The 23,533-nt window shown below is 44.7% G+C and overlaps 1 protein-coding gene across 1 annotated transcript in view; it reads left to right on the forward strand.

Moving 5' to 3' along the window:
* LOC143808511 (saxiphilin-like) overlaps positions 1-23,533 on the forward strand; it is a 119,450-nt gene that overhangs the window by 42,453 nt on the left and 53,464 nt on the right. Inside the window, exons 11-14 of the mRNA XM_077291260.1 lie at positions 4,540-4,687; positions 5,174-5,322; positions 5,424-5,520; positions 23,428-23,469. Of these exons, the coding sequence (XP_077147375.1) occupies positions 4,540-4,687; positions 5,174-5,322; positions 5,424-5,520; positions 23,428-23,469 (436 nt within the window). The remainder of the gene's footprint in view (positions 1-4,539; positions 4,688-5,173; positions 5,323-5,423; positions 5,521-23,427; positions 23,470-23,533) is intronic.

Genomic DNA, 23,533 nt, shown 5'->3' on the forward strand with positions numbered 1-23,533 from the left:
GCTGGGCAATATACTACATCACTGGGCAATATACTACGTGACTCTGTGCTGTATACTACGTCACTGTGCAATATACTACGTGGCTCTGTGCTGTATACTACGTCACTTGGCAACATACTACGTCACTGGGCAATATACTACGTAGCTGGGCAATATACTACGTCACTGGGAAATATACTACGTCACTGGGCAATATACTACGTCACTGGGCAATATACTACATCGCTGGGCAATATACTACGTCGCTGGGCAATATACTACGTGGCTGGGCAATATACTACGTGGCTGGGCAATATACTACGTGGCTGGGCAATATACTACGTGGCTGGGCAATATACTACGTGGCTGGGCAATATACTACGTGGCTGGGCAATATACTACGTGGCTCTGTGCTGTATACTACGTGGACATACATATTCTAGAGTACCTGATGCGTTAGAATCCGGCCACCATCTAGTAATAATAATAATAATCCTTATTGTAGCAGCTTTATTGTGAGTCAATGAAAGGAATGAGATAAAAGAACCCTTGACATATGAAAGGGCAACCCTTTTCCTCCATATATAAATTCCAGACCCAGATGTAGCCTAGGTCCTTAAGTCTCCAAACATGGAAACCACGGGTTCCTAAAATATATAAAACTCCAAGGTCAAAGAGCAACATTAAATAACAGACCAAACCGGCCAAAAGAAACCTGGAGTATGTCGATAAATAATTTACCCATGCAAAGTTATGCCACTTGTTTAGTGACAGACAAAACTGGCCCACATCACATAAATGGTCCACCCGTCCAAAGTACATGGACCCAGATCCATAACACCAACCCCATGAGCCAGTAACCTAGCCACCCCACCAAGAACCTAACCCCATGAGCCAAAACAAGGACCCTGAAGGTAAGCCACAGTAGCAATACAAAAACTCCCCATATAAACCCCGATCATCAAATAAACCCTCAGAAGTAATCTGGTTCCATGTTTCCATATCTAAGAGGACAAAGATTCTTCGTAGTAATAAAGCTCCAAGACCAATTGCTGGTGTGCTTAGGCCAATATAAGTGACATCCATAGATGGAGTATGCCAATTCCAGTTTGTCATTCCAAATCCTAAAAGCAGTCCGGACTCAGGCCAAGAACCCAGTAAAGAGCCACTCCTCGTTTAGTCCTGCAGGAGCAACACATCCCAAATTAAAAATCCATCGTGACTCATGCTGCAGCAAACGTTTTTTGGGGGAACCACCCCTGTCCGAAGTCAAAATCCTTTCCAACCCAACCACCCGTGTGTTCGAAACACTACCCGAGTGGTATGTAAGAAAGTGTGTCGCCACTGGAGTCAAGGGTCTCCCCTTTTGAAGATCACTAGATGCTAGATTTATTGTTGAGAAGTGCTTCTGAACCCTGTGTCTCAATTCCTGGGACGTCTGACCCACATAAACCATCTGGCATGGACAGATTAGGGCATAAATTACACATTTAGTCTTACAATTGATATACCCCTTCAATCTATGTCATCTGCCATCAATGGGATTATCAAAGAAATCCCTGGTTGGGCACATGTGGGGGCAAATATTGCAGTCCCCACAGGCAAATGATCCTTTAAACACCATACCCCGAGTGAGCCTAAATGTCTGTCTTCTATAATGGCTATCAACCAGGAGGTCCCTCAAATTAGGAGCTCTCCTGGCCACAAGAAGGGGACGTTCACCAACAATTTTTGACGTGTTTAGATCCATAGTGAGGATGCCCCAATGTTTTTGCAGAATATTTCTCATCTGAGACAAGTGGGTATTATAGCTAGTTATAAATTTAGGGCCAGAATCCCCAATCTTGTGCTGAGTACTCAGTAAGGACTCCTGCGTATGGGCACTAGCCCTCTGAAATGCCAATGATACACTCCTCTGAGGATAGTTTCTTTCCTTAGAGCGAGCAGTAAGCTTCAGAGCCTCCGAACGAAAGTGATAGCAAATATGTGTCATGACTCATTTTGTGGAAGTTGTGACAGCTCTGGTTCTGCTTTATTTTAAATGTGGGTTTTCCTTTTGGGCCAGCAAGGGTTAATGTCAGTTTCCTAGCTGGCAGCTGCTTGTCTGCTGGTCAGCTGATGTGGATGGTGACCATTCCTGCCATCCTTTAAATAGTCACCTGGCGCATCAACTGACTGTTGGTGATAGAGTTTGTCTTTAATGACCAGCCTTGGAGTAAGGAGCTCTCTGGTGCCAGAAGGGTATCAGCTGCTTGAGGTCCTGGTTCTGTATCCTCTCCTGTGTGGTGCTTCCAGCCGCAGCTCAAGCTAAGTTTTTGTTATTTCTCTCCTTGTCTGTCACTACCCCCTGTTTTTACACTATCTGCAGTGGTGAGACTAGCATCCTTACTGAGCAGTGCACTAGCCAGGGTATAGCGAGGTGACAGCTAGGGACTAGGCACTTGACGGGTGCAGGGGGAAGGACCCTCATAGGGTATTAGGGAAGCTTAGAGATAGGCACAGGCTGTGTTAGGAGTTGCCCCATACCTCGCTCCCTATTGTTAGGGCCTTCCTCTCCCTTTTTCCATTCCGATATGTGTGTGTTGTGCCGTCCATTGGACTGACCCCTGTTGGGTCAGGACATTATCACCAACCATACTATTCTTCCTGTGTATCTATGGTGCAAGCGGAGGCTATTGTTTGCCTGATCCAGACCCTCACGGATGAGTTGACGGAGCTGCAGTCTCAGGTGGTGCAGCAGTTTCAGCAGGTGTCTGGGTTCTTGGTCTCAGCTCATGTCCTTGCTCAACTGGAACTCAAAATATCTCTCCCTGACAGGTTCTCTGGAGGGAGAGATAGAATTTACAGGCTTTTTTAAATAAAATAAATTTATTTCAGGCTTCGCCCTCGTTCTTCAGGGAGTTAGGAACAGAGTGTGGGAATTATTATCTCCCTTCTCAAGGGTGATCCCCAATCCTGTGCCTTCTCCCTGCTGACCGATTCACCATCTTTGAGGTCGGTGGATGAGTTTTTTGCGGCATTGATGTTGGTGTATGGGGATCCTGATGGCGTTTCCCTGGCTGAGTCTCGACTCCATAATATCAAGTATCAAGCAGGGGGGCCGGCAAGCTGAGGAGTACTGCTCATAGTTTCAGAGATGGGCCACTGACACTCAATGGAATGACCCTGCTCTTAGGAGCCATTTTTGTCACTGTCTATCAGCTAGGCTGCAGGATACTCTGGTGCACTATGCTACTCCTGGGTTGTTGGAGGCCACCATGGCCCTTGCTATCCAGGTGGATAGATGCCTCAGGGAGAGACATACATTGAATCTACCCCCTATTGTTCTTTATAGGGAGGAGGACACACTGGTGCAGACGGACGAACCCATGTAGCTGGGAGGAGTCTCTTCTCAAACTGGGTTGCCTGTGGTTCACCGTGGGATGGGGGCACGTGTCTACTGTGGTCTTATGGATCATTACATTAATGTCTGCCCATCGCACAACAAAGTTGGTACTTCATCACCAAAGCTGCTTTCCCCTGGTCATATGGAGGGAGATGACCAGGGTGTGTACATTTCCTCCACCTTCATGTCTCAGTTTTCCATTTCTGCTGAAGTGGTGGTTGGTGGGGAGACTGAGACGGTACTGGTTCTTGTGGATAGTGGAGCTGGGGTCAATCTGATGGATTCTCGCTTTTTTCAGACTTATGGTCTGATTGGTAGGACGCTGGGAGAGAGACTGTTTCCTGTAGTTAGATAGTGTTTGGAAAATGAAGAGAGCAGTGCTGCTGTTGAGGTGATCCATGAAAGGAAAAGAGACTTGTGGAGAAGGATAGCGAGATCCTGAAGTAACAGATGAGACAGAGTGGCCTTTCAGAAAAGGGTCCTTGAATAGGATGACGAGTCACGAGAAACCTTGAGCTTGCAAAAGGTGAAGGTAATGGGAAAAAACAGAACTGAGTTTGTGGGACTAGTGGGAGCCTTGAGCAGTAGATCCAGAGCACCAGTAGTGGAAGAAATAGGATGTAGAACCTCTCAGTAAGTAGAGAGACTTGCTGAGCATGGCTGTGGCATTAAAGCTGGGTTGTGATGAAGTAGGGCGAAACAGTGTGCTTCACAAGCCCTTGAGTAGACTACAGAGAAAGGATACTGTGTAGTTAAAATGCTTTATACTCCAAAGGAAACGTCAATAAGACTTTGTACCCTCTGTCCCTTGTAAATAGCCCTTACCAAGTTACCATTCAGTAAACAATGTGCTCTTGAATGGAATTCAGAATTTTAATAGCTTTTTTTGCAAAACAAGTAAACTCCTATGAAGTCTTCCGCAGGCCCCTGTCATTGCAAGACATCAGCACCCCAACCATGTGGATGCATTGTGGGGAGGAGCATGGCATCTAGAAGAGTGCACCCTTGGAACTGCACTCCCTAAATACTGCTGTCAGAGATTGACATTGACAGTGGTAATAGTTGCAAGACAAGGCTTTTGTGTGCGTCTACTTTCTTATAGCGTTTTGTAGTTACTGTATGAATTGTAGCTCATTATACTTTGTGTTTTTGTTGTCACTTTTATTCATTTTCAGAAAAAAGAATGCAAACTATTCAGCTCCACTCATGGGAAGAATTTGCTGTTTGAAGACACCACCACTAGTCTGATTGTTCTTCCGTCAGCAATGGACACGTTTCTCTTTTTGGGACGAGAATTGTTTGATGACATGAAAAGACTTGATGGTACTAGACATATGAGGTGTAGTTCTGGTATTGTATAAGTTTAACAAGCTCTAAGGTATTTGTTGAATTATTCTTAGGGTGCGCTCACACTGGCGTAGTTTTTGTCATGCTGGAGAATCAGGCCGGTTAGGCTAATGTCACTCAGATCAAATTCCGTCAAAAAATCATGAGACAATCTCAGCACTAGCATGGAGCAGACAAAGAAATGAATATCTCCATTTTCTCTATTGACCCTGTGCTCATTCATGTTTCACACATACCCATAGACTTGAATGGGTGAGTGCGATCCGATAATCATTGGATGCATTCTCAGCATGGTGTAATTGTTTTCTCATGCTGAATCGGTATGAGAAAAAAATAAAAAAATTGCTGATCTGCACTGCCCCATAGTATAACATTAGACCAGGTGCCGAAAACATCGGAAAGCACTCAGCTATGTTACATGTGTGAGCGAGCCCTTGTAGTAACAATTTCACTTTTTATTAGGAGCTCGTCCTCCATCCAGCAAGGAAATCCGCTGGTGTCCACTGACTAAGAATCATAAGAAAAAATGTGATGACTGGTCCTCAGTTAGTGGTGGAGCCATTAAATGCACAGAGCCATCGTCTGCACTGGAGTGCGTCGAAAAGATTCTGGTAAGTGATCTTTACTAGCAGAAAGAAGCACCATGAGATGGCGAACAGAGGAGGTGAGGACTATGGACATCAGTGACATGACTTTCCTTTGCAATTTGCAGAAAGGTGAAGCTGAAATAGTAAACCTCGATATGGAAAGTGCATACACGGCACTGAAATGTGGACTGACCATACCAATTGAAGAATACCATAATGAGGGTAATCAGTTAGACCCAATTCGTTATTAAGGTTAATTCAGTAGTTTAGCTCCTGGGGAAAAGGGTGCTTTAGGACCAGGGACAGGCAGGGACTAAAATTCAGCCCTGGCATTTAAAAGTAAACAGGGCCATGCCAACTCAATTCTCTTCCCCAACTTGGGGTCTCTATTACTTTAATTACCCGCCTTGCATGGAATCCTACCTATATTTCCAATAACACTGCTATATAAGATTTAATAATATTCCAATACAACAGACAAATAATAGCCTATAAAATAGTGATTAAGCCTCATGCTGGCTATTAAAGGCGCACTCCCATCTATGTTTTTTTTATTAAATGTGCATATCTATGTATGTAGTATAGTGTGACTGTATTAATATACACGAATACTGTCACCTTCTCTGGGATCCATCACTATTCTGCTCGGCTTCTCAGTGACGTTACCGCACTTCCGATTAGCTCACTCTATGCATGACCTGTAAGTGGCACTCCATTGGCTTGCATTGTTAAAGCCACTTCTGGAGACCCGGCTAGTCAGAACTGAGGTAGCGTAACTGCGAAGCGGAAGCAGAAACGAGCTGGATGCCAGAGAAAGTGGCGGTAGATGAGTACATTAATATATTAATACTGTACACTCCCTACACACCATACACATATTTAATAAAAAAATATATATATAGATGAGAGTGCTTCTTGAACTAAAACCTCTGTCCCGGGACCATATAATGGTAATATCAGTCCTTAGCCAGTGCTCTACAGGCTGTATATGTCTATGCTGTGCAGGTTCTCACCAGTGACGTTCTTGTTGATTGTTTTCATTCAATTTCCCTTTTATTTTTCATTTGGCCCATACTGCCATGACCTCTTCTTCCTTCCATAACTTATCCTTGCAAAATGTAACACAGAGACATATTTGGCTTACTTCTTTTCCAGCCCCTTCTCATCTTCAACTCTCTCTACACAAACCATATAGTGCTATTAACAGTGCCCTAGACAGTAATAATTCCCCTTCTATAATAATATCCACCTTTTGTGCCCCACGCAATAACAGAGCCCCCTCTGTGCCCCTATACAGTAATTATCTACCCTCTGTAGCTCCTCATAGTAATAATACTCTCCTGTACCCCCTTACAGTTATACAGCACCATATAGAAGTACTGCCCCGCTGTGTGGGGTGATTGGGGGTGATTTGACCTTTTATTTTTTTAATATTTTTTAAAACTTTTTTTTTACTTTTTGCATGTTTCAATATTGTCCATGGGAGACTAGAAATTGCAATACTTTGATTGCCTCTGAAATACTCACTTGCTATGAGCGCCAATTACCAGGCGGCGCTCATAGCAATCTGGCTATGACAACCATAGAGTTCGGCTTCAGAACTCTGGTTGTCTGCAGACAGTCATAGGTACAAGTGCTATTCATGAAAAACACAGATAGCACTCATACGCGGAATTCTAAACACCTTAATGCTAGAGACAAACTATGACGTGTTAACTAGATGGTACTTAACCCCAGCTAGAGTTGCAAAGGCAGTTCCAGGCTAATCGCCCAAGTGTTTTGGAGGTTGTGATTCTGACGGGGGATATGTACCATACTTGGTGGACGTGGTGCGCAGATTTTAGACTAGAGTATATCACCTCATTCTTTCAGTGACAAACACTAACCTTAAAAAAAAACCTTGGGAAGATTTACTTAACAAACGTATCCATATTATTCCTAAACACAAATTCTCAACTCATTTATATTCCTAGCGACCAAGCAAACTATAGCATTGGCCTGGAAAATATCAGATTTAGATTTATCAGAAGTCAAGAGACCCCTTACTTGGTATATGATCAATGAAAAATTATCTCCCATACGTATGGATAAAGTCCGTAGAGTTGAGAAAATGTTGGCTTCCCTGGGTGGAATATGCAGCGCCCCAGAGTCCTGGTCGTTGCAGTACTGTCGCTCCGCTACTAAGGGGAGTGATGGTACGTCTGATGGCACTAAAGAAGTTCACCTAACCAGGTATCACAGTCACACATTACGCTTCACACTCCGGCCACCAGGGAGAGCAAAGGGTTCTATGTATTAGGTCACTCCTCACACTCTGGTAAAACTGGGGGCTGGATAGGAAGTTAGAGAGAAGCTGATTGGGTTTTGCCCAGGTAACATCTAGTGAGAGAAGAGCGTTACTTGGAAAGATTCAGGGGGGTCCCTGTCAGGGGTGGGATCCTGACAGAGGCCTAGCGAAAGGACAGATCGTTACGGAGCCGTGCCTGCACTTCATTGCGGCGGTATCTTAAGAAAGGACAAGAAGCGAGGTTTATTGTGGGGAAGTGAGAAACGAGATCACAGCACAAAGGCGAAAGAACCAGTAGGAGTCGTGCCCCGAGATCGGCAACATCCTACTGAGGCCCGTATCCGGTGGCCGGAATGCCGAGGAAGTATTGGGCTCTACGCATTACTTCAAACCAACGGCAGGGCAGTTAATTTTAGGTTGGCTGCCTCACCTTAACCACCTAATGAAGACAACGGAGGCAATTGTGGGAGAGGGGCGTCTCTAGGGTCCCTATAAAATAACTCCAGGCCTACCCCGTCATACGGGTGCGTCCTATCCAAACCATCTGGGGGACGGAGAGAGAGAGAACAGAAACATACACGACAGTTGTGAGGACTATCCCGTGGTGCTCAGCAGGGAAGTACTACAACACCCAGGCGCTAGTAGGTAGGCACTGATTTCCACCTGCAAAGGGAACTCTGGATGTGCCTTCGGACCGGCCGGTCTCAGCCAGCCCAGTTAACAGTGCTCTGGATTGCGGATGCCGAAGCCTTCAGTAAAGAGGTAAAGAGACTGCAACCCTGTGTCCTCGTTATTTACTGCGACCTACACCACCACCTACACCTTTTATTGGGCGCCCCTTAGCAGGACCACGGACCGGGTCAGGCCACCGTGACATCCTCAGAACCAAGAGACCCGGATCCGAGTACCCCGTCGTCCTGTGTCTGGGGGCCGCTCCAAATACGCCAACTACTCTCCCTTCGCCACACCTTCACTTCGTCTACATGGTCCTGACTTCTCAGATTTGTCCTAATTATTTATATTGAATTTAGACTCCGCTAACCCCCCCCCTCGGGCTCCTTTTTCCTTTCCTTTTACCCTTTGCTCCTTCCCGTCAGTTACGTTAGCCTCTCCCCTTGAACTCCACCCAACAAAATGTTTGTTTTATTGTTTTATCATTACAATGTACATGTTTATTAATTGGATAATTCTTTAATAAAATCTATTGTTCAAGAAAACAAACTGATGTGTGAATGATCCCAAAGGCACATTTTGTTTTTGTTACAACAAACTGCACCTGGGACTTTCCTGAAAACAGAAAACCCTTTTAAACCTCCCATAAATATTAGATAGCTAAGGCCTTATTTAGAAGTCTACTTTTTTGGTACATATGAGAAAAAAATGGCCGTTGTCTTATCAGCTGCTGCATTCTTTTTTTCTCATTAGAAATAAACAATATATGCATTCCCAAGCTTCTCCAACCCATTAGACAACAAAAAAACCAAACATGCTGTACTAGGATGGCACATGGATGATTTCCGTGGGTTATCCGTTTTTAAAATGACCCAGTAAGCTTGTTTCGCAAATTGGATGAAAAAATGGATATGTGAACACACTGGTGGACAATGGCAGAAGAGGGGCCCCTGTGCAAAAATAATACATGGGCCCTTTGCAGCTCAGGAACTCGTCATAATGCATAATTCCATTTGTTTTGGAGGTAGAAATGGGTCCGTTTATCCCTTGGGCTCCTGTGTGGCTGCAAAGGTTGCACAAATGATATGTCTGCTCTAGTAATGAGCAGATTTTCCCGAGCACGCTCGGGTGGTCTCCGAGTATTTGTGACTGCTGAGAGATTTAGTTTTTGTTGATGCAGCTGCATGATTTATGGCTGCTAGACGGGCTGAGTGCATGTGGGGGTTGCCTGGTTGCTAGGGAATCCCCACATGTAATCAAGCTGTATAACAGTTGCAAATCATGCAGCTGCGGCAAGGAAAACTAAATCTCCGAGCAGTCACAAATACTCGGAGCTCACCCGAGCGTGCTTGGGAAAACCTGAGCAACGAGTATACTCGCTCATCACTAGTCTGCTCCTGTGTGAACAGCCCCAAAGAATGCAATGAGTTCGTACCCTATGTGTATAACAGACGTGTGAACTGATCCCAATTATTATTATTATTTATTTATATAGCACCATTGATTCCATGGTGCTGTACATGATGTACACGAGAAGGGGTTACATACAAATTACAGATATCACTTACGGAAACCAACTAACAATTACAGACTGATACAGAGGGGAGAGGACGGGCTTACAGGATGGTGATCCCAATGTAGGTAGTCTAGAATTATTTCACGTTCATTGTATGTAGAATGCGGGTGGTAACTGTTATGGGCATTATAATCAATAATGCATGTTACACATAGCGTAGAGCATATATGCTTTCATCCAGGGTTTCAGCAGGCAGTACACACACACGATAGACTTAGCTACAACAAATCAGCAGGCAGTATCATGCAAGCTAGATTTAGATGCAACCTCTTAGTAAACAGTATTATATTTAATATTAGAGTCAACTCTGAAGTGTTATTCTTATTAGAAGTTTTGTATTTTGCATATTCTCATCCATAGCATGTCCTAATCAGGAAGCCTAAAGGGGCATTCCCATTTTATACATATTTGGCGTATCCACAGGATAGAGCATAAATGTATGGTAAGTGTGGTCCTAGAAATAGGATCTGCTTCACTCTACAACAATAGGGCTGCCCTAATAGCAGCTGCGATATGAGCCTTTTTCAGCATAGATGTGGTCGGAATTCCTATTAATTTCTATGGGAATTCCATCCACCTCCTCAGTGACGTCACAGGACTCTGTTCTTTAGATAGATGGCAGCATGTAGGCCCAGTGATTAGCACCATTGCTTTTCAGCAATGTGGTCCTGTGTTCATATCCCACCAAGTACATCGGCAAGGAGTTTGTTTGTCCTCCCCATGTTTGCGTGGGTTTCCTCTGGGTTTTCTAGCTTTCCCCAAAGTCCAAAGACATACTGATAGGGAATAGTGATAAGTGAATCCCTGGATGTTCGGGTACAGCGAGTTCGGCTGAACATTTAAAAAAGGTTCAGTTTGGGTAACCTGCACCCCATTCAGAAGGGGTGAGAAATTTTTCATGCTAAACTGCGGTGGACTCAGCGAGCTCAGCGCTGCAAAGAGGTACTTTTTCTCACGATTTCTCACTGAGGTCACTGCAGTTCATCAGCCCAACTGACACTAAAGTGAGCTGGGAAGACTGCCTCAGTGACCTGCCATCACAGCTAGTCACTGACCCTGCACTCACAGCAGCTCATTCTACCGGGGTTTTAAGCCTGGATGGTCGCTAGAGATGATCAAATATGTTAGGAAAACGATCACCAAATCCGAATTGGCCATATTCGTGCCATATTTGTGCCTATTTTATGTTCAACGATCGTTTCTGAATATATCATCTGTACTCCCACTGACTCCAATGGCGTTCGGTGAATATTGCAAATATGGCGATCGTAATCTGAGCCGAATATTAATATATTCGCTCATCTCTAATGGTCGAATCTTGACACCATCCAGGTTGAATACCAATTACTGCATAAAAAGTTATGCTACTCACTGCATCCACCCAGCTTAGTCACAGCCCTCAACAAATCTTTATTTTTTCAGTGAGTTCTCATGAGGACTATCACACCCTGCGAAATTTGGCAGGCCTGGAGATATTAACCGCTTCCTTACTGTTCTGCCTTTATAAACGTTGACACGGTGTGCAATCTGACATACAGCATAAACCACTTTCTGTCTTACAAATAAGAAGACTGTTCTCTGTAGTCTAACTTGTTTATTGGTGAACAGGTATAGAATATGCGGTAAAACTATAAGCATACAAACAACATAGGTAAGTATTGGGCAAATCATCATGTAATAGTATGCAGGTACTGAGCGTGTCACCACGGAACAGACAGACCAACAGTTGAGGGGTTTATTAACAGGAATCAGGTTCTCCTTGCAGGGAGGAAGCAGTAGAATATAACTAACAATAAAACAGCGCAAAAATATGGGAGTCAAACAGTGTAACAGAAGAAAGCAGGATTTCTTGAGAAAAGAACACTTATCAGTCTGATGAGGACTTGCTTGAAGGGTCGTCTTCTCCAACGTAGGTGCCGAGAAACAGTGGCACTTGTCGTCCCTCTGTTGTCCATGGGCTGAGTAGTCTATAGGAGCCCGCTGCCTGGGGTTTCGGGAGTTAATGTGAGATGCACAAGCTCTGAGTCTTTAGCTTTTACAGCACGGCCTATCCAGGGAAAATGATGGTCAGTCTATTATTAACCCCTTCATGACCCAGCCTATTTTGGCCTTAATGACCTTGCCGTTTTTTGCAATTCTGACCAGTGTCCCTTTATGAGGTAATAACTCAGGAACGCTTCAACGGATCCTAGCGATTCTGAGATTGTTTTTTCGTGACATATTGGGCTTCATGTTAGTGGTAAATTTAGGTCGATAATTTCTGAGTTTATTTGTGAAAAAAACGGAAATTTGGCAAAAATTTTGAAAATTTCGCAATTTTCACATTTTTAATTTTTATTCTGTTAAACCAGAGAGTTATGTGACACAAAATAGTTAATAAATAACGTTTCCCACATGTCTACTTTACATCAGCACAATTTTGGAAACAATTTTTTTTTTTGCTAGGAAGTTATAAGGGTTAAAATTTGACCAGTGATTTCTCATTTTTACAACAAAATTTACAAAACCATTTTTTTTAGGGACCACCTCACATTTGAAGTCATTTTGAGGGTTCTATATGGCTGAAAATACCCAAAAGTGACACCATTCTAAAAACTGCACCCCTCAAGGTGCTCAAAACCACATTGAAGAAGTTTATTAACCCTTCAGGTGTTTCACAGCAGCAGAAGCAACATGGAAGTAAAAAATGAACATTTAACTTTTTAGTCACAAAAATGATCTTTTAGCAACAATTTTTTTATTTTCCCAAGGGTAAAAGGAGAAACTGGACCACGGACGTTGTTGTACAATTTGTCCTGAGTACGCTGATACCTCATATGTGGGGGTAAACCACTGTTTGGGCGCACGGCAGGGCTCGGAAGGGAAGGAGCGCCATTTGACTTTTTGAATGAAAAATTGGCTCCAATCTTTAGCGGACACCATGTCGCGTTTGGAGAGCCCCCGTGTGCCTAAACATTGGAGCTCCCCCACAAGTGACCCCATTTTGGAAACTAGACCCCCCCAAGGAACTTATCTAGAAGCATAGTGAGCACTTTAAACCCCCAGGTGCTTCACAAATTGATCCGTAAAAATGAAAAAGTACTTTTTTTTCACAAAAAAATTATTTTAGCCTCAATTTTTTCATTTTCACATGGGCAACAGGATAAAATGGATCCTAAATTTTGTTGGGCAATTTCTCCTGAGTACACCAATACCTCACATGTGGGGGTAAACCACTGTTTGGGCACATGGTAAGGCTTGGAAGGGAAGGAGCGCCATTTGACTTTTTGAATGAAAAATTATCTCCATCGTTAGCGGACACCATGTCGCGTTTGGAAAGCCCCTGTGTGCCTAAACATTGGAGCTCCTCCACAAGTGACCCCATTTTGGAAACTAGACCCCCCAAGGAACTCATCTAGAGGCATAGTGAGCACTTTAAACCCCCAGGTGCTTCACAAATTGATCCGCAAAAATGAAAAAGTACTTTTTTTTCACACAAAATTTCTTTTAGCCTCAATTCTTTCATTTTCACATGGGCAACAGGATAAAATGGATCCTAAAATTTGTTGGGCAATTTCTCCTGAGTACGCCGATACCTCATATGTGGGGGTAAACCACTGTTTGGGTGCACGGCAAGGCTCGGAAGGGGAGGCATGCCATTTGACTTTTTGAATGGAAAATTAGCTCCAATCGTTAGCGGACACCATGTCGCGTTTGGAGAGCCCCTGTGTGCCTAAACATTGGAGCTCCCCTACAAGTGACCCCATTTTGGAAACTAGACCCCCCAAGGAACTTATCTAGATGCATAGTGAGCACTTATAACCCCCAGGTGCTTCACAGAAGTTTATAACGCAGAGCCCTGAAAATAAAAAATAATTTTTCTTTCCTCAAAAATGATTTTTAGCCCAGAATTTTTTATTTTCCCAAGGGTAATAGGAGAAATTGGACCCCAAATGTTGTTGTCCAGTTTGTCCTGAGTACGCTGATACCCCATATGTGGGGGTAAACCACTGTTTTGGCACACGTCGGGGTTCGGAAGGGAAGTAGTGACGTTTTGAAATGCAGACATTGATGGAATGCTCTGCGTGCGTCAGGTTGCGTTTGCAGAGCCCCTGATGTGCCTAAACAGTAGGAACTCCCCACAAGTGACTCCATTTTGGAAACTAGACCCCCAAGGGAACTTATCTAGATGTGTGGTGAGCACTTTGAACCCCCAAGTGCTTCACAGAAGTTTATAACGCAGAGCCGTGAAAATAATAAATGTGTTTCCTTTCCTCAAAAATATTTTTTTAGCCCAGAATTTTTTATTTTTGCAAGAGTAACAGGAGAAATTGGACCCCAAAAGTTGTTTTCCAGTTTCTCCTGAGTACGCTGATACCCCATATGTGGGGGTAAACCACTGTTTGGGCACATGCCGGGGCTCGGAAGGGAAGTAGTGACGTTTTGGAATGCAGACTTTGATGGAATGGTCTGCGGGCATCATGTTACGTTTGCAGAGCCCCTGATATGCCTAAACAGTAGAAACCCCCCACAAGTGACCCCATTTTGGAAACTAGACCCCCCAAGGAACTTATCTAGATGTGTGGTGAGCACGTTCAACCCCCAAGTGCTTCACAGAAGTTTACAACGCAGAGCCGTGAAAATAAAAAATCATTTTTCTTTCCTCAAAAAAGATGTTTTAGCAAGCAATTTTTTATTTTCACAAGGGTAACAGGAGAAATTGGACCCCAATATTTGTTGCCCAGTTTGTTGTGAGTACGCTGATACCCCATATGTGGGGGTAAACCACTGTTTGGGCACACGTCAGGGCTCGGAAGGGAAGTAGTGACATTTGAAATGCAGACTTTGATGGAATGGTCTGCGGGCGTCACATTGCATTTGCAGAGCCCCTGATGTGCCTAAACAGTAGAAACACCCCACAAGTGACCCTACTTTGGAAACTAGACCCCCGAAGGAACTTATCTAGATGTGTGGTGAGCACTTTCAACCCCCAAGTGCTTCACAGAAGTTTTTAACGCAGAGCCGTGAAAATAAAAAATAATTGTTCTTTCCTCAAAAATTATGTTTTAGCAAGTAATTTTTTATTTTTGCAAGGGTAACAGGAGAAATTGGACCCCAACAGTTGTTGCCCAGTTTGTCCTGAGTACGCTGGTACCCCAAATGTGGGGGTAAACCACTGTTTGGGCGCACGTCGGGGCTTGGAAGGGAGGGAGCACCATTTGACTTTTTGAACGCAAGATTGGCTGGAATCAATGGTGGCGCCATGTTGCGTTTGGAGACCCCTGATGTGCCTAAACAGTGGAAACCCCTCAATTCTAACTTCAACACTAACCCCAACACACCCCTAATCCTAATCCCAACTGTAGCCATAACCCTAATCACAACCCTAACCCCAACACACCCCTAACCACAACCCTAACCGCAACACACCCGTAACCCTAATTCCAACCCTAACCCTAATCCTAACCCTAATCCCAACCGTAACCCTAATCCCAACCCTAACCACAACTGTAACCCCAACACACCCCTAACCCTATCCGTAACCCTAACCACAAGCCTAATCTTAACCCTATTTCAAACCCTAGCCCTAATTCCAACCCTAACCCTAAGGCTATATGCCCACGTTGCGGATTCGTGTGAGATTTTTCCGCACGATTTTTGAAAAATCTGCGGGTAAAAGGCACTGCGTTTTACCTGCGGATTTACAGCAGATTTCCAGTGTTTTTTTGTGCGGATTTCACCTGCGGATTCCTATTGAGGAACAGGTGTAAAACGCTGCGGAATCCACACAAAGAATTGACATGCTGCGGAAAATACAACGCAGCGTTTCTGCACGGAATTTTCCGCACCATGGGCACAGCGGATTTGGTTTTCCATAGGTGTACATGGTACTGTAAACCTGATGGAAAACTGCTTCGAATTCGCAGCGGCCAATCCGCTGCGGATCCGCGGCCGATCCGCTGCGGATCCGCGGCCGATCCGCTGCGGATCCGCGGCCCATCCGCTGCGGATCCGCGGCCAATCCGCTGCGGATCCGCGGCCAATCCGCTGCGGATCCGCAGCCAATCCGCTGCGGATCCGCGGCCAATCCGCTGAGGATCCGCGACCAATCCGCTGCGGATCCGCGGCCAATCCGCTGCGGATCCGCGGCCAATCCGCTGCGGATCCGCTGCCAATCCGCTGCGGATCCGCAGCCAATCCGCTGCGGATCCGCGGCCAATCCGCTGCGGATCCGCTGCCAATCCGCTGCGGATCCGCGGCCAATCCGCTGCGGATCAGCGGCCAATCCGCACTGTGTGCACATGCCATAACCCTACCCCTAACCCTACCCGTAACCCTAACCCTACCCCTAACCCTAACCCTACCCCTAGTTCTAACCCTAACCCTAGTGGAAAAAGAAAAAAAAATATTTTCTTTATTTTATTATTGTCCCTACCTATGGGGGTGATAAAGAGGGAGGGTTTATTTATAATTTTTATATTTTGATCGCTGCGATAGAACCTACCACAGCGATCAAAATGTACTTGTAATGAATCTGCCGGCTAGCAGATTCGGCGGGCGCACTGCGCATGCGCCCCCCATTTTACAAGATGGCGGCGCCCATGGAGAAGACGGCCGGACACCGGGAGGGACATCGAAGCTAGGTAAGTATGGGGGGGGTGGGATCGGAACACGGGGGGGATCGGAGGACCGGGGGAGCGGACAAGAGGACCGGGGGAGCGGACAGGAGGGAGGAGGGGAGCGGACAGGAGATCGGGGCAGAAAGGACGACTGGGGGGGCGATCGGTGGTGGTGGGGGGGGCAGATCGGGGTCTCCAGCCATGGCAGATGCTATTGCAGCATCGGCCATGGCTGGATTGTAATATTTCACCATTTTCATAGGTGAAATATTACAAATCACTCTGATTGGCTGTTTCACTTTCAACAGCCAATCAGAGCGATCGTAGCCACGGGGGGGTGAAGCCACCCCCCCTGGGCTGAAGTACCACTCCCCCTGTCTCTGCAGATCGGGTGAAAATGGAGTTAACCCTTTCACCCGATCTGCAGGGACGCGATCTTTCCATGACGCCACATAGGCGTCACAGGTCGGATTGGCACCGACTTTCATGACGCCTACGTGGCGTCAAAGGTCGGGAAGGGGTTAAGGGAATCAAGGGCTCTGCACTGATACCGTGGGTACCAGGGGTCACAGTCTCTGCACTGATACCGTGGGTACCAGGGGGTCACAGTCTCTGCATGGGCCAATGTCTCTGCACGGGTCTCAAGGCACCCCTCTCCAGTCACAGCAGAGTCCGCTTTCATGTACTCACAAGATGCAGTCTTTCTGGGCAATCTCCCTGTATTTGTCCTCTGACAGGGAGCTCTCGCTCTCTCCCAGAGCGCAGCTGTGCCCTGCTCTGACCGCTGCTCACGCTGCTATGACCCTTGCGCGCATACCTTTCCTGCTTTCTGCCCAGCTTCCTTCCTGTTCCAGTCTCTAAGTCTGCCCCCTGGAGAACCTGTAGCACAGCTCAATGGTTCCAGGCATGGAGCCGAGAAGGTAACCACCCCCGGACTCTTCTTGTGCTTCACCTCCTTACAATCACACAGCTAACACTTACAATTAACAGGAAAGTACACAGTATGATGCAAACTTTAACATGGAAATACATAGCTGTATAATCACATCTCCTATATACTGACTGTTATACAGTTAATCATATTTCTGTACAATACTGCATTGCAAGAACAGATATACTAATCTTACCAGATATGCTTTACTCAGGATAGCAAACTGAAGTTGGAGCAGGACACAGGCTACACATTTAGCCACCACTAGATGGTGCTATAACCAACTAACCAGCACATAAATACAAACATATTGCCCTATATTCAGAGGGCAGAACACTCCCTGCTTGGCATGAACTGATGCCACTTACTGGCTCTTTTGGCAAAAACAATAAAACTAGTTCTGCAACTGGTCTGAGGAATAGTTTACTCTCCCCAGCCTTCCACACTTTGACCTTGACCTTGCGCACCTTCATGTCCTTGCTTGGGAATACTTTGGTGATGATTCCCAGTGGCGACTCATTTCCGTGTGACTGGCTGTCTTTCATAAGTACAACATCACAGAGTTTGATGTTCGGCTTGTTGATCTGCCACTTCTTCCTAGGCTGTAAGGTGGAGAGATACTGCTTTCTCTATCTATCCCAGAAGATATTGGAGAGACTTTGAACTTGTCTCAATTGACGTATGTAAAGGTCCTTGTTGCTGAATTCTCCCAGTGGAGCGCTGAGAGTATTGGTTTTCTGAGTGAGTAACATGGCGGGAGTGAGAATGGTTGGATCTTCAGCATCACTAGAAAGTGCAGTCAAGGGTCTGGCATTTTCTAGGTTTGGAATGGTAAAGGCATGCTTGCAGTGGTGCCAGCCTTTGCAATGCTTCTGACTGGCAGGTGATTTTGACTTGTAAGACTGAGCCACATGAATTAAACAAGTGATGGCATGAACAAGTGAGTTCCAGGTGGAGAACCTGCTGAAATGGTGGGATTTGAGGTAATTGTCTGAAGTCATTGTATGTAGAACGGATACCTGAGGGCGGATTTCCTCATCTGCATCTGGATCTACCAGTTCAAAGGTGTCTGACTCATCACTGTAAGGCGTCGAACGGTATAAGAATGCAGGGCCCGTAAACCAGGTTATGTCCTTAAGGTGTCTTGATTCAATAGATCTAGTTGCGTGGTCCACAGGATTGTGGTGTGTGGACACATAGCGACACTGTTTAGGGCAAGTGGATCTCCTGATCCTTAGCACCCGATTGCTGACATAAACATAAAGGCTTCGAGTTTCATTGAAAATGTACCCATAAACTACTTTGCTGTCTGAGTAGAACTCAACATCCTTGATTTCCAGATCAATTTTTGTTGAGATAAGTTCAGCTAACTCTACTGTGTGCTCTTGGACTGGGACCAGTTTTGTCCAGCTCATAACAAGCCTTACATGACATTGTTCTTTAATGTCAGTAGTTTTCAGATATGCTACTGCTGCAATCGCTTTGGTTGAGGCATCGCAGAAGATACAGAGCCTTTGCGTCCTGACTTCTGTTGATGGTACAGAAGCATATGGACGTGCCACGTAAAGATTTGACAAGACTTCTAAGGATTTCTTCCATCTTGCCCACAAATCTCTCTTATCCATGGGAAGCGGATCATTCCATTCAGGCATCTCTTGGGTGAAGTCTCTCAACATCATTTTACCTTGGATAGTTATAAGGGTTACAAATCCTAGAGGACCGTACAAGCTGTTTATCACAGACAGAATGCCTCTACGCATGAATGGTTTCTCTCCTTCATTGATTCGAAAGGTAATTGCATCTCTCTTCAAATCCCAGAGCAAACAAAGGCTCCGTTGCATGGGAAGGGAGTCTGTGTTTAAATCCAAGACTTTTAGATCAGTTGAGTAATCTTGAGAGGGAAAAGCTGCCATCATTTTTCAACTGTTGGAAGCGATTTTTTTGCAGCCTCAAATTGGACAAAGTGAGCATTTCTTGTGCCCTTTTTAGGAGACTAACTGCCAATTCATCCTTGTGTATGGATTTCAAGCAGTCATCCATGTAGAAATCCTTCTCCACAAACGCTCTAATATCCGACCCGTACTTTTCTTTGTCCTCTCTGGCTGAATGTCTAAGGCCATAGATGGCGACAGCAGGAGAAGGGCCATTCCAAAAGATGTGCACTTTCATCCGATACTCCATGATATCTTTGTAGGGGTCATTATCACGGTACCAGAAGAATCTCAAATAGTTTCTATGATATTTTTTGACAAGGAAGCAGTGAAACATCTCTTGTATGTCATCCATAAATGCCACTGCTTCTCTGCGGAAGTGAAGAAGTACTCCTAGAAGTCTGTTATTGAGGTCAGGGCAAGACAGAAAGACATCGATTAGTGAGACATCTTCATATCTGGTGCTTGAGTCAAATACTACTCTTATCTGACCAGGTTTATTAGGATGATACACACCAAAAATGGGTAAATACCAACATTCCTCGGATCTTGAAGCGCAGGTGCAATTTCTGCATGGCCATTCTAAAATATTCTCTCCATGAAGGCAAAGAAGTGCTCTCTCATTTCTGGTGCCTTCTGCAGTTTGCATTTGAGGGAGACAAATCGACCGTATACAAGTTCACTGTTGTTGGGTAAGCGTTGCCTCTGGGGTTTAAATGGTAGAGGATCTATCCAACTCTTTGACTCATCTCTTACTATCTCTCTATCCATGATGTCCAAAAACAGTCTGTCTTCTGTGGACATTGCTACCTTGTTGTCTTCTCTTGTTCTGTGGAAAACTGTGCGCCCTATATGATCTTGCTCACCATCACATGCGTGGTCTTCCTAGGAAGGATCAGCTAGCAGACAAGGTTGAGGAGCATTGTGTAGCAACTCTTTTATCAGGAAGCTACTCTCACATAGCTGGAAGAGAAACGGATGTCCATTTTCAAGAGTATTGGTGAGCATACTGCTGACTGAGGTCAGCTTGTGTGCTCTACCTAAACAGACGTCTCTTACAATCACCCATCCCAGGTCAAGTATCTGTGCATGTGGGGCGTTCTCTAGGCCGTTAATCTGTCCTCTAGCTTTATGGACTCGTAGTATGTCTCTTCTGAGGAGTAAGACAATCGGAGCTTCTTCCGGTATCAGATGGGCTATACGCTTCAGATGGGAATGGTGAGCTGCTACCTCTGGTGTAGGTATCTCGGACCTATTGTCAGGAGTCTGGTTGCGCTCCTGTATTAATGGCAAGGCTGTGCAGGTTTGACCATCTATAGACTCTACCTTTAATCCAGTTGCTTTTCTCCCCGCCATCTCGACAGTACCCACACATGTCTTCAAGGGGGTAAGGAGAACCGAGGCCAGCAATGTTGAAGGTGTCGAAGAGAAAGGACTTGGCTAAAAACCTTTTGCTCTGATCATCCAAGATTGCATATACCTTGATTGCTTTATCCCGGTGGCTCGCTGGGTAGACTCTGACAAAGCAGATCTTCGAGCAGGATCTTCCTGCTACAAGTTCCTTGCAGATCTCTGTACACTGAGAAGTGACTACTGGGGTGTCTACATTGAGGCCATTGGCCTTTCACCACACTCTTCTAGTTGCGACGATACCCCTGAAGGTGGTCCAGGGTGTAAAGCTGTGTTGTGCTCCACGCTACCACATTCTTCGCATTTCACACTGGTTTCACAGTTCTCGGCGAAGTGCGAGGTCATTGCACAGCATCTGAAACATATCTTGTTTTCTTTGAGGAAACCTTTGTGGTCTTCTAGAGACTTCTGCCTGAAGGCTCAGCATTTTAGCAGAGGATGTGGTTTCTTGTGTAGGGGGCAGTGTTTGCTAAGATCCTGAGGTTTGTCTTCTTCTGGAGAGGACTTTCTTACCACTAGATGGTGCTATAACCAACTGACCAGCACATAAATACAAACATATTGCCCTATATTCAGAGGGCAAAACACTTACTGTAACAAGCTCACATCCTTGAGATTACTCAAGCATATTTCTTTATATACTGTTCAGTATCTAGAATTACAGGATTTATCACCTTTACGAAAAATAATTTGACTGTAATTGTTGTACTGAAATTGTTGTATCTAAAGTCAGTGTGCAGAGAACGCTAGAGATTTGTGGATAAATTCCCTTGCACCCTAGTTCTTCTTTTGGTGGTATGTCTAATTCCTCCAATCTTTCATTAGCCAATTCCAGACACAAATACAATCGTATCCCCGAGGTCATTCATCTGTTCCTTCATAGCCTTTCACCAGGCACTGCTCCTAATAGCCAGTTTCCTACTCCACACTGATGAGGGGCAAAAACCCTGAAACAGCTGTTTGTGGATGAATACCATGCTTGGCATAGGTGGTCTTCCTTTATTGGATATTCTCCTTTATTGGATGCTGCCCTTCCCGTGGTCGTTCCTTCCCGGAAAAAGGCCTGGCTATTCATTGCTTGCGTTGAGAAACACGTGATGGTGTCTCCGCAGCTTACTTTACATGCGTTTGCATATTTCCCATAAGGGATGGGGGCAGTGTTCTGGATCACTGCGTTGAGAAACACGTGATGGTGTCTCCGCAGTGTTGGATGTTTTGGTCTCCCCGAGGTCATTCATCTGTTCCTTCATAGCCTTTCACTAGGCACTGCTCCTAATAGCCAGTTTCCTACTCCACACTGATGAGGGGCAAAAACCCCGAAACAGTTGTTTGTGGATGGATACCATGCTTGGCATAGGTGGTCTTCCTTTATTGGATATTCTCCTTTATTGGATGCTGCCCTTCCCGTGGTTGTTCCTTCCCGGAGAAAGGCCTGGCTATTCATTGCTTGCGTTGAGAAACACGTGATGGTGTCTCCGCAGCTTACTTTACATACAAATACAATCGTGACTGAAAATGTTGGCACCCTTGAAATTGTTCCAGAACATGATGTTTTTCTCCCAGAACATTACTGCAATTACACTTGTTTTTTATCCACGTTTATTTCTATTGTGTATATTGGAAAAACGCAAAACAAAAAGAAAAAAAAGTAAAATTGGACATAAATTCACACAGAACCGATGCCGTCCTCCTTCTGGTTTCCTAGTCATCCGAACAGTGTCCCCGGAATCGCACTTCTGCACAGGCGTACTTCTCTGCTCTGACCAGGGCAGAATAAAGTACTGCAGTGCGCATGTGCCAGGGCTCTATGACCTTTTTCGGCACATGCGCACTGCAGTACATTGGTCAGTGCACAAAAGTACGCCTGCCCAGGAGCATGATGCCGGGGAAGACTGGGTGGACGACGTATGATGCATCATCAACACAAAGAAGAAGGAGGATGGCATCGCAGAAAGAGAGCAGACACCAGACCCCGACCCGCGACGCCCATCGGACCTGACTGCACAATGTACATTAGAAGATGAAGAAGAAGCAAGTATATATATATATATATATATATATATATATATATATATATATATATATATATATATATATATATATATATATTATTCATGATGGATATGCGATAGTATCCTATATCCCTGGAGATCCTTACTGCTTTGGTCGTTAACAACCAATTGTAATGAAATAATAAACTGTAAAACATTTTATCCTTTTACCTGGCTGTTATACATGTGCATGGCAATGTGCAAGTCCCTTTAATAAGCTCCTGGTCACTCATACTCTGTCACTCTCTCCAACGCTATTTATCTGTGCAGTGAATACCAATAAAGTGGCCCAGTGTGTGGAGGGTTAATATAGAAGATTAATTTCAATTTAATCATAAGGCAAACTAAAATCCAAATTCCCACATAACTACTTTATTGTTAATCTTAGATACGAAGTTTTGATGGTTCCTTATTACATTTTTGTGCAGTTGTATAGTCCTAAAAACCACAATTCTGGGGTTTCAACTTTATTCTCTTTATAGTGTGTACATTTACTGGTCAGGTTAATTAATTTTATATTTTGATAAATACCATAAATGTATTTTTATTATGTTTTATTTATGTTTTGGGGAGTATGCCTACAAATCTTTGTACATGTTAAAACATACTATACAGCTAGTTTTTATATAGATATTTATAAAAATTACCTCTGTTTTTTCTTTTTTTCGGTAGATGACTTGATCCCGTGCCAGATACCTGGGGCAGAATATACAGGTAACATGCAGTGTACATAATATAGGTACAGTACCGGCTCTAGTGAATACTGTAGTTATAGATC

Source organism: Ranitomeya variabilis, chromosome 2 (assembly GCF_051348905.1).
Source record: "Ranitomeya variabilis isolate aRanVar5 chromosome 2, aRanVar5.hap1, whole genome shotgun sequence".
NCBI classification, from domain to species: domain Eukaryota; kingdom Metazoa; phylum Chordata; class Amphibia; order Anura; family Dendrobatidae; genus Ranitomeya; species Ranitomeya variabilis.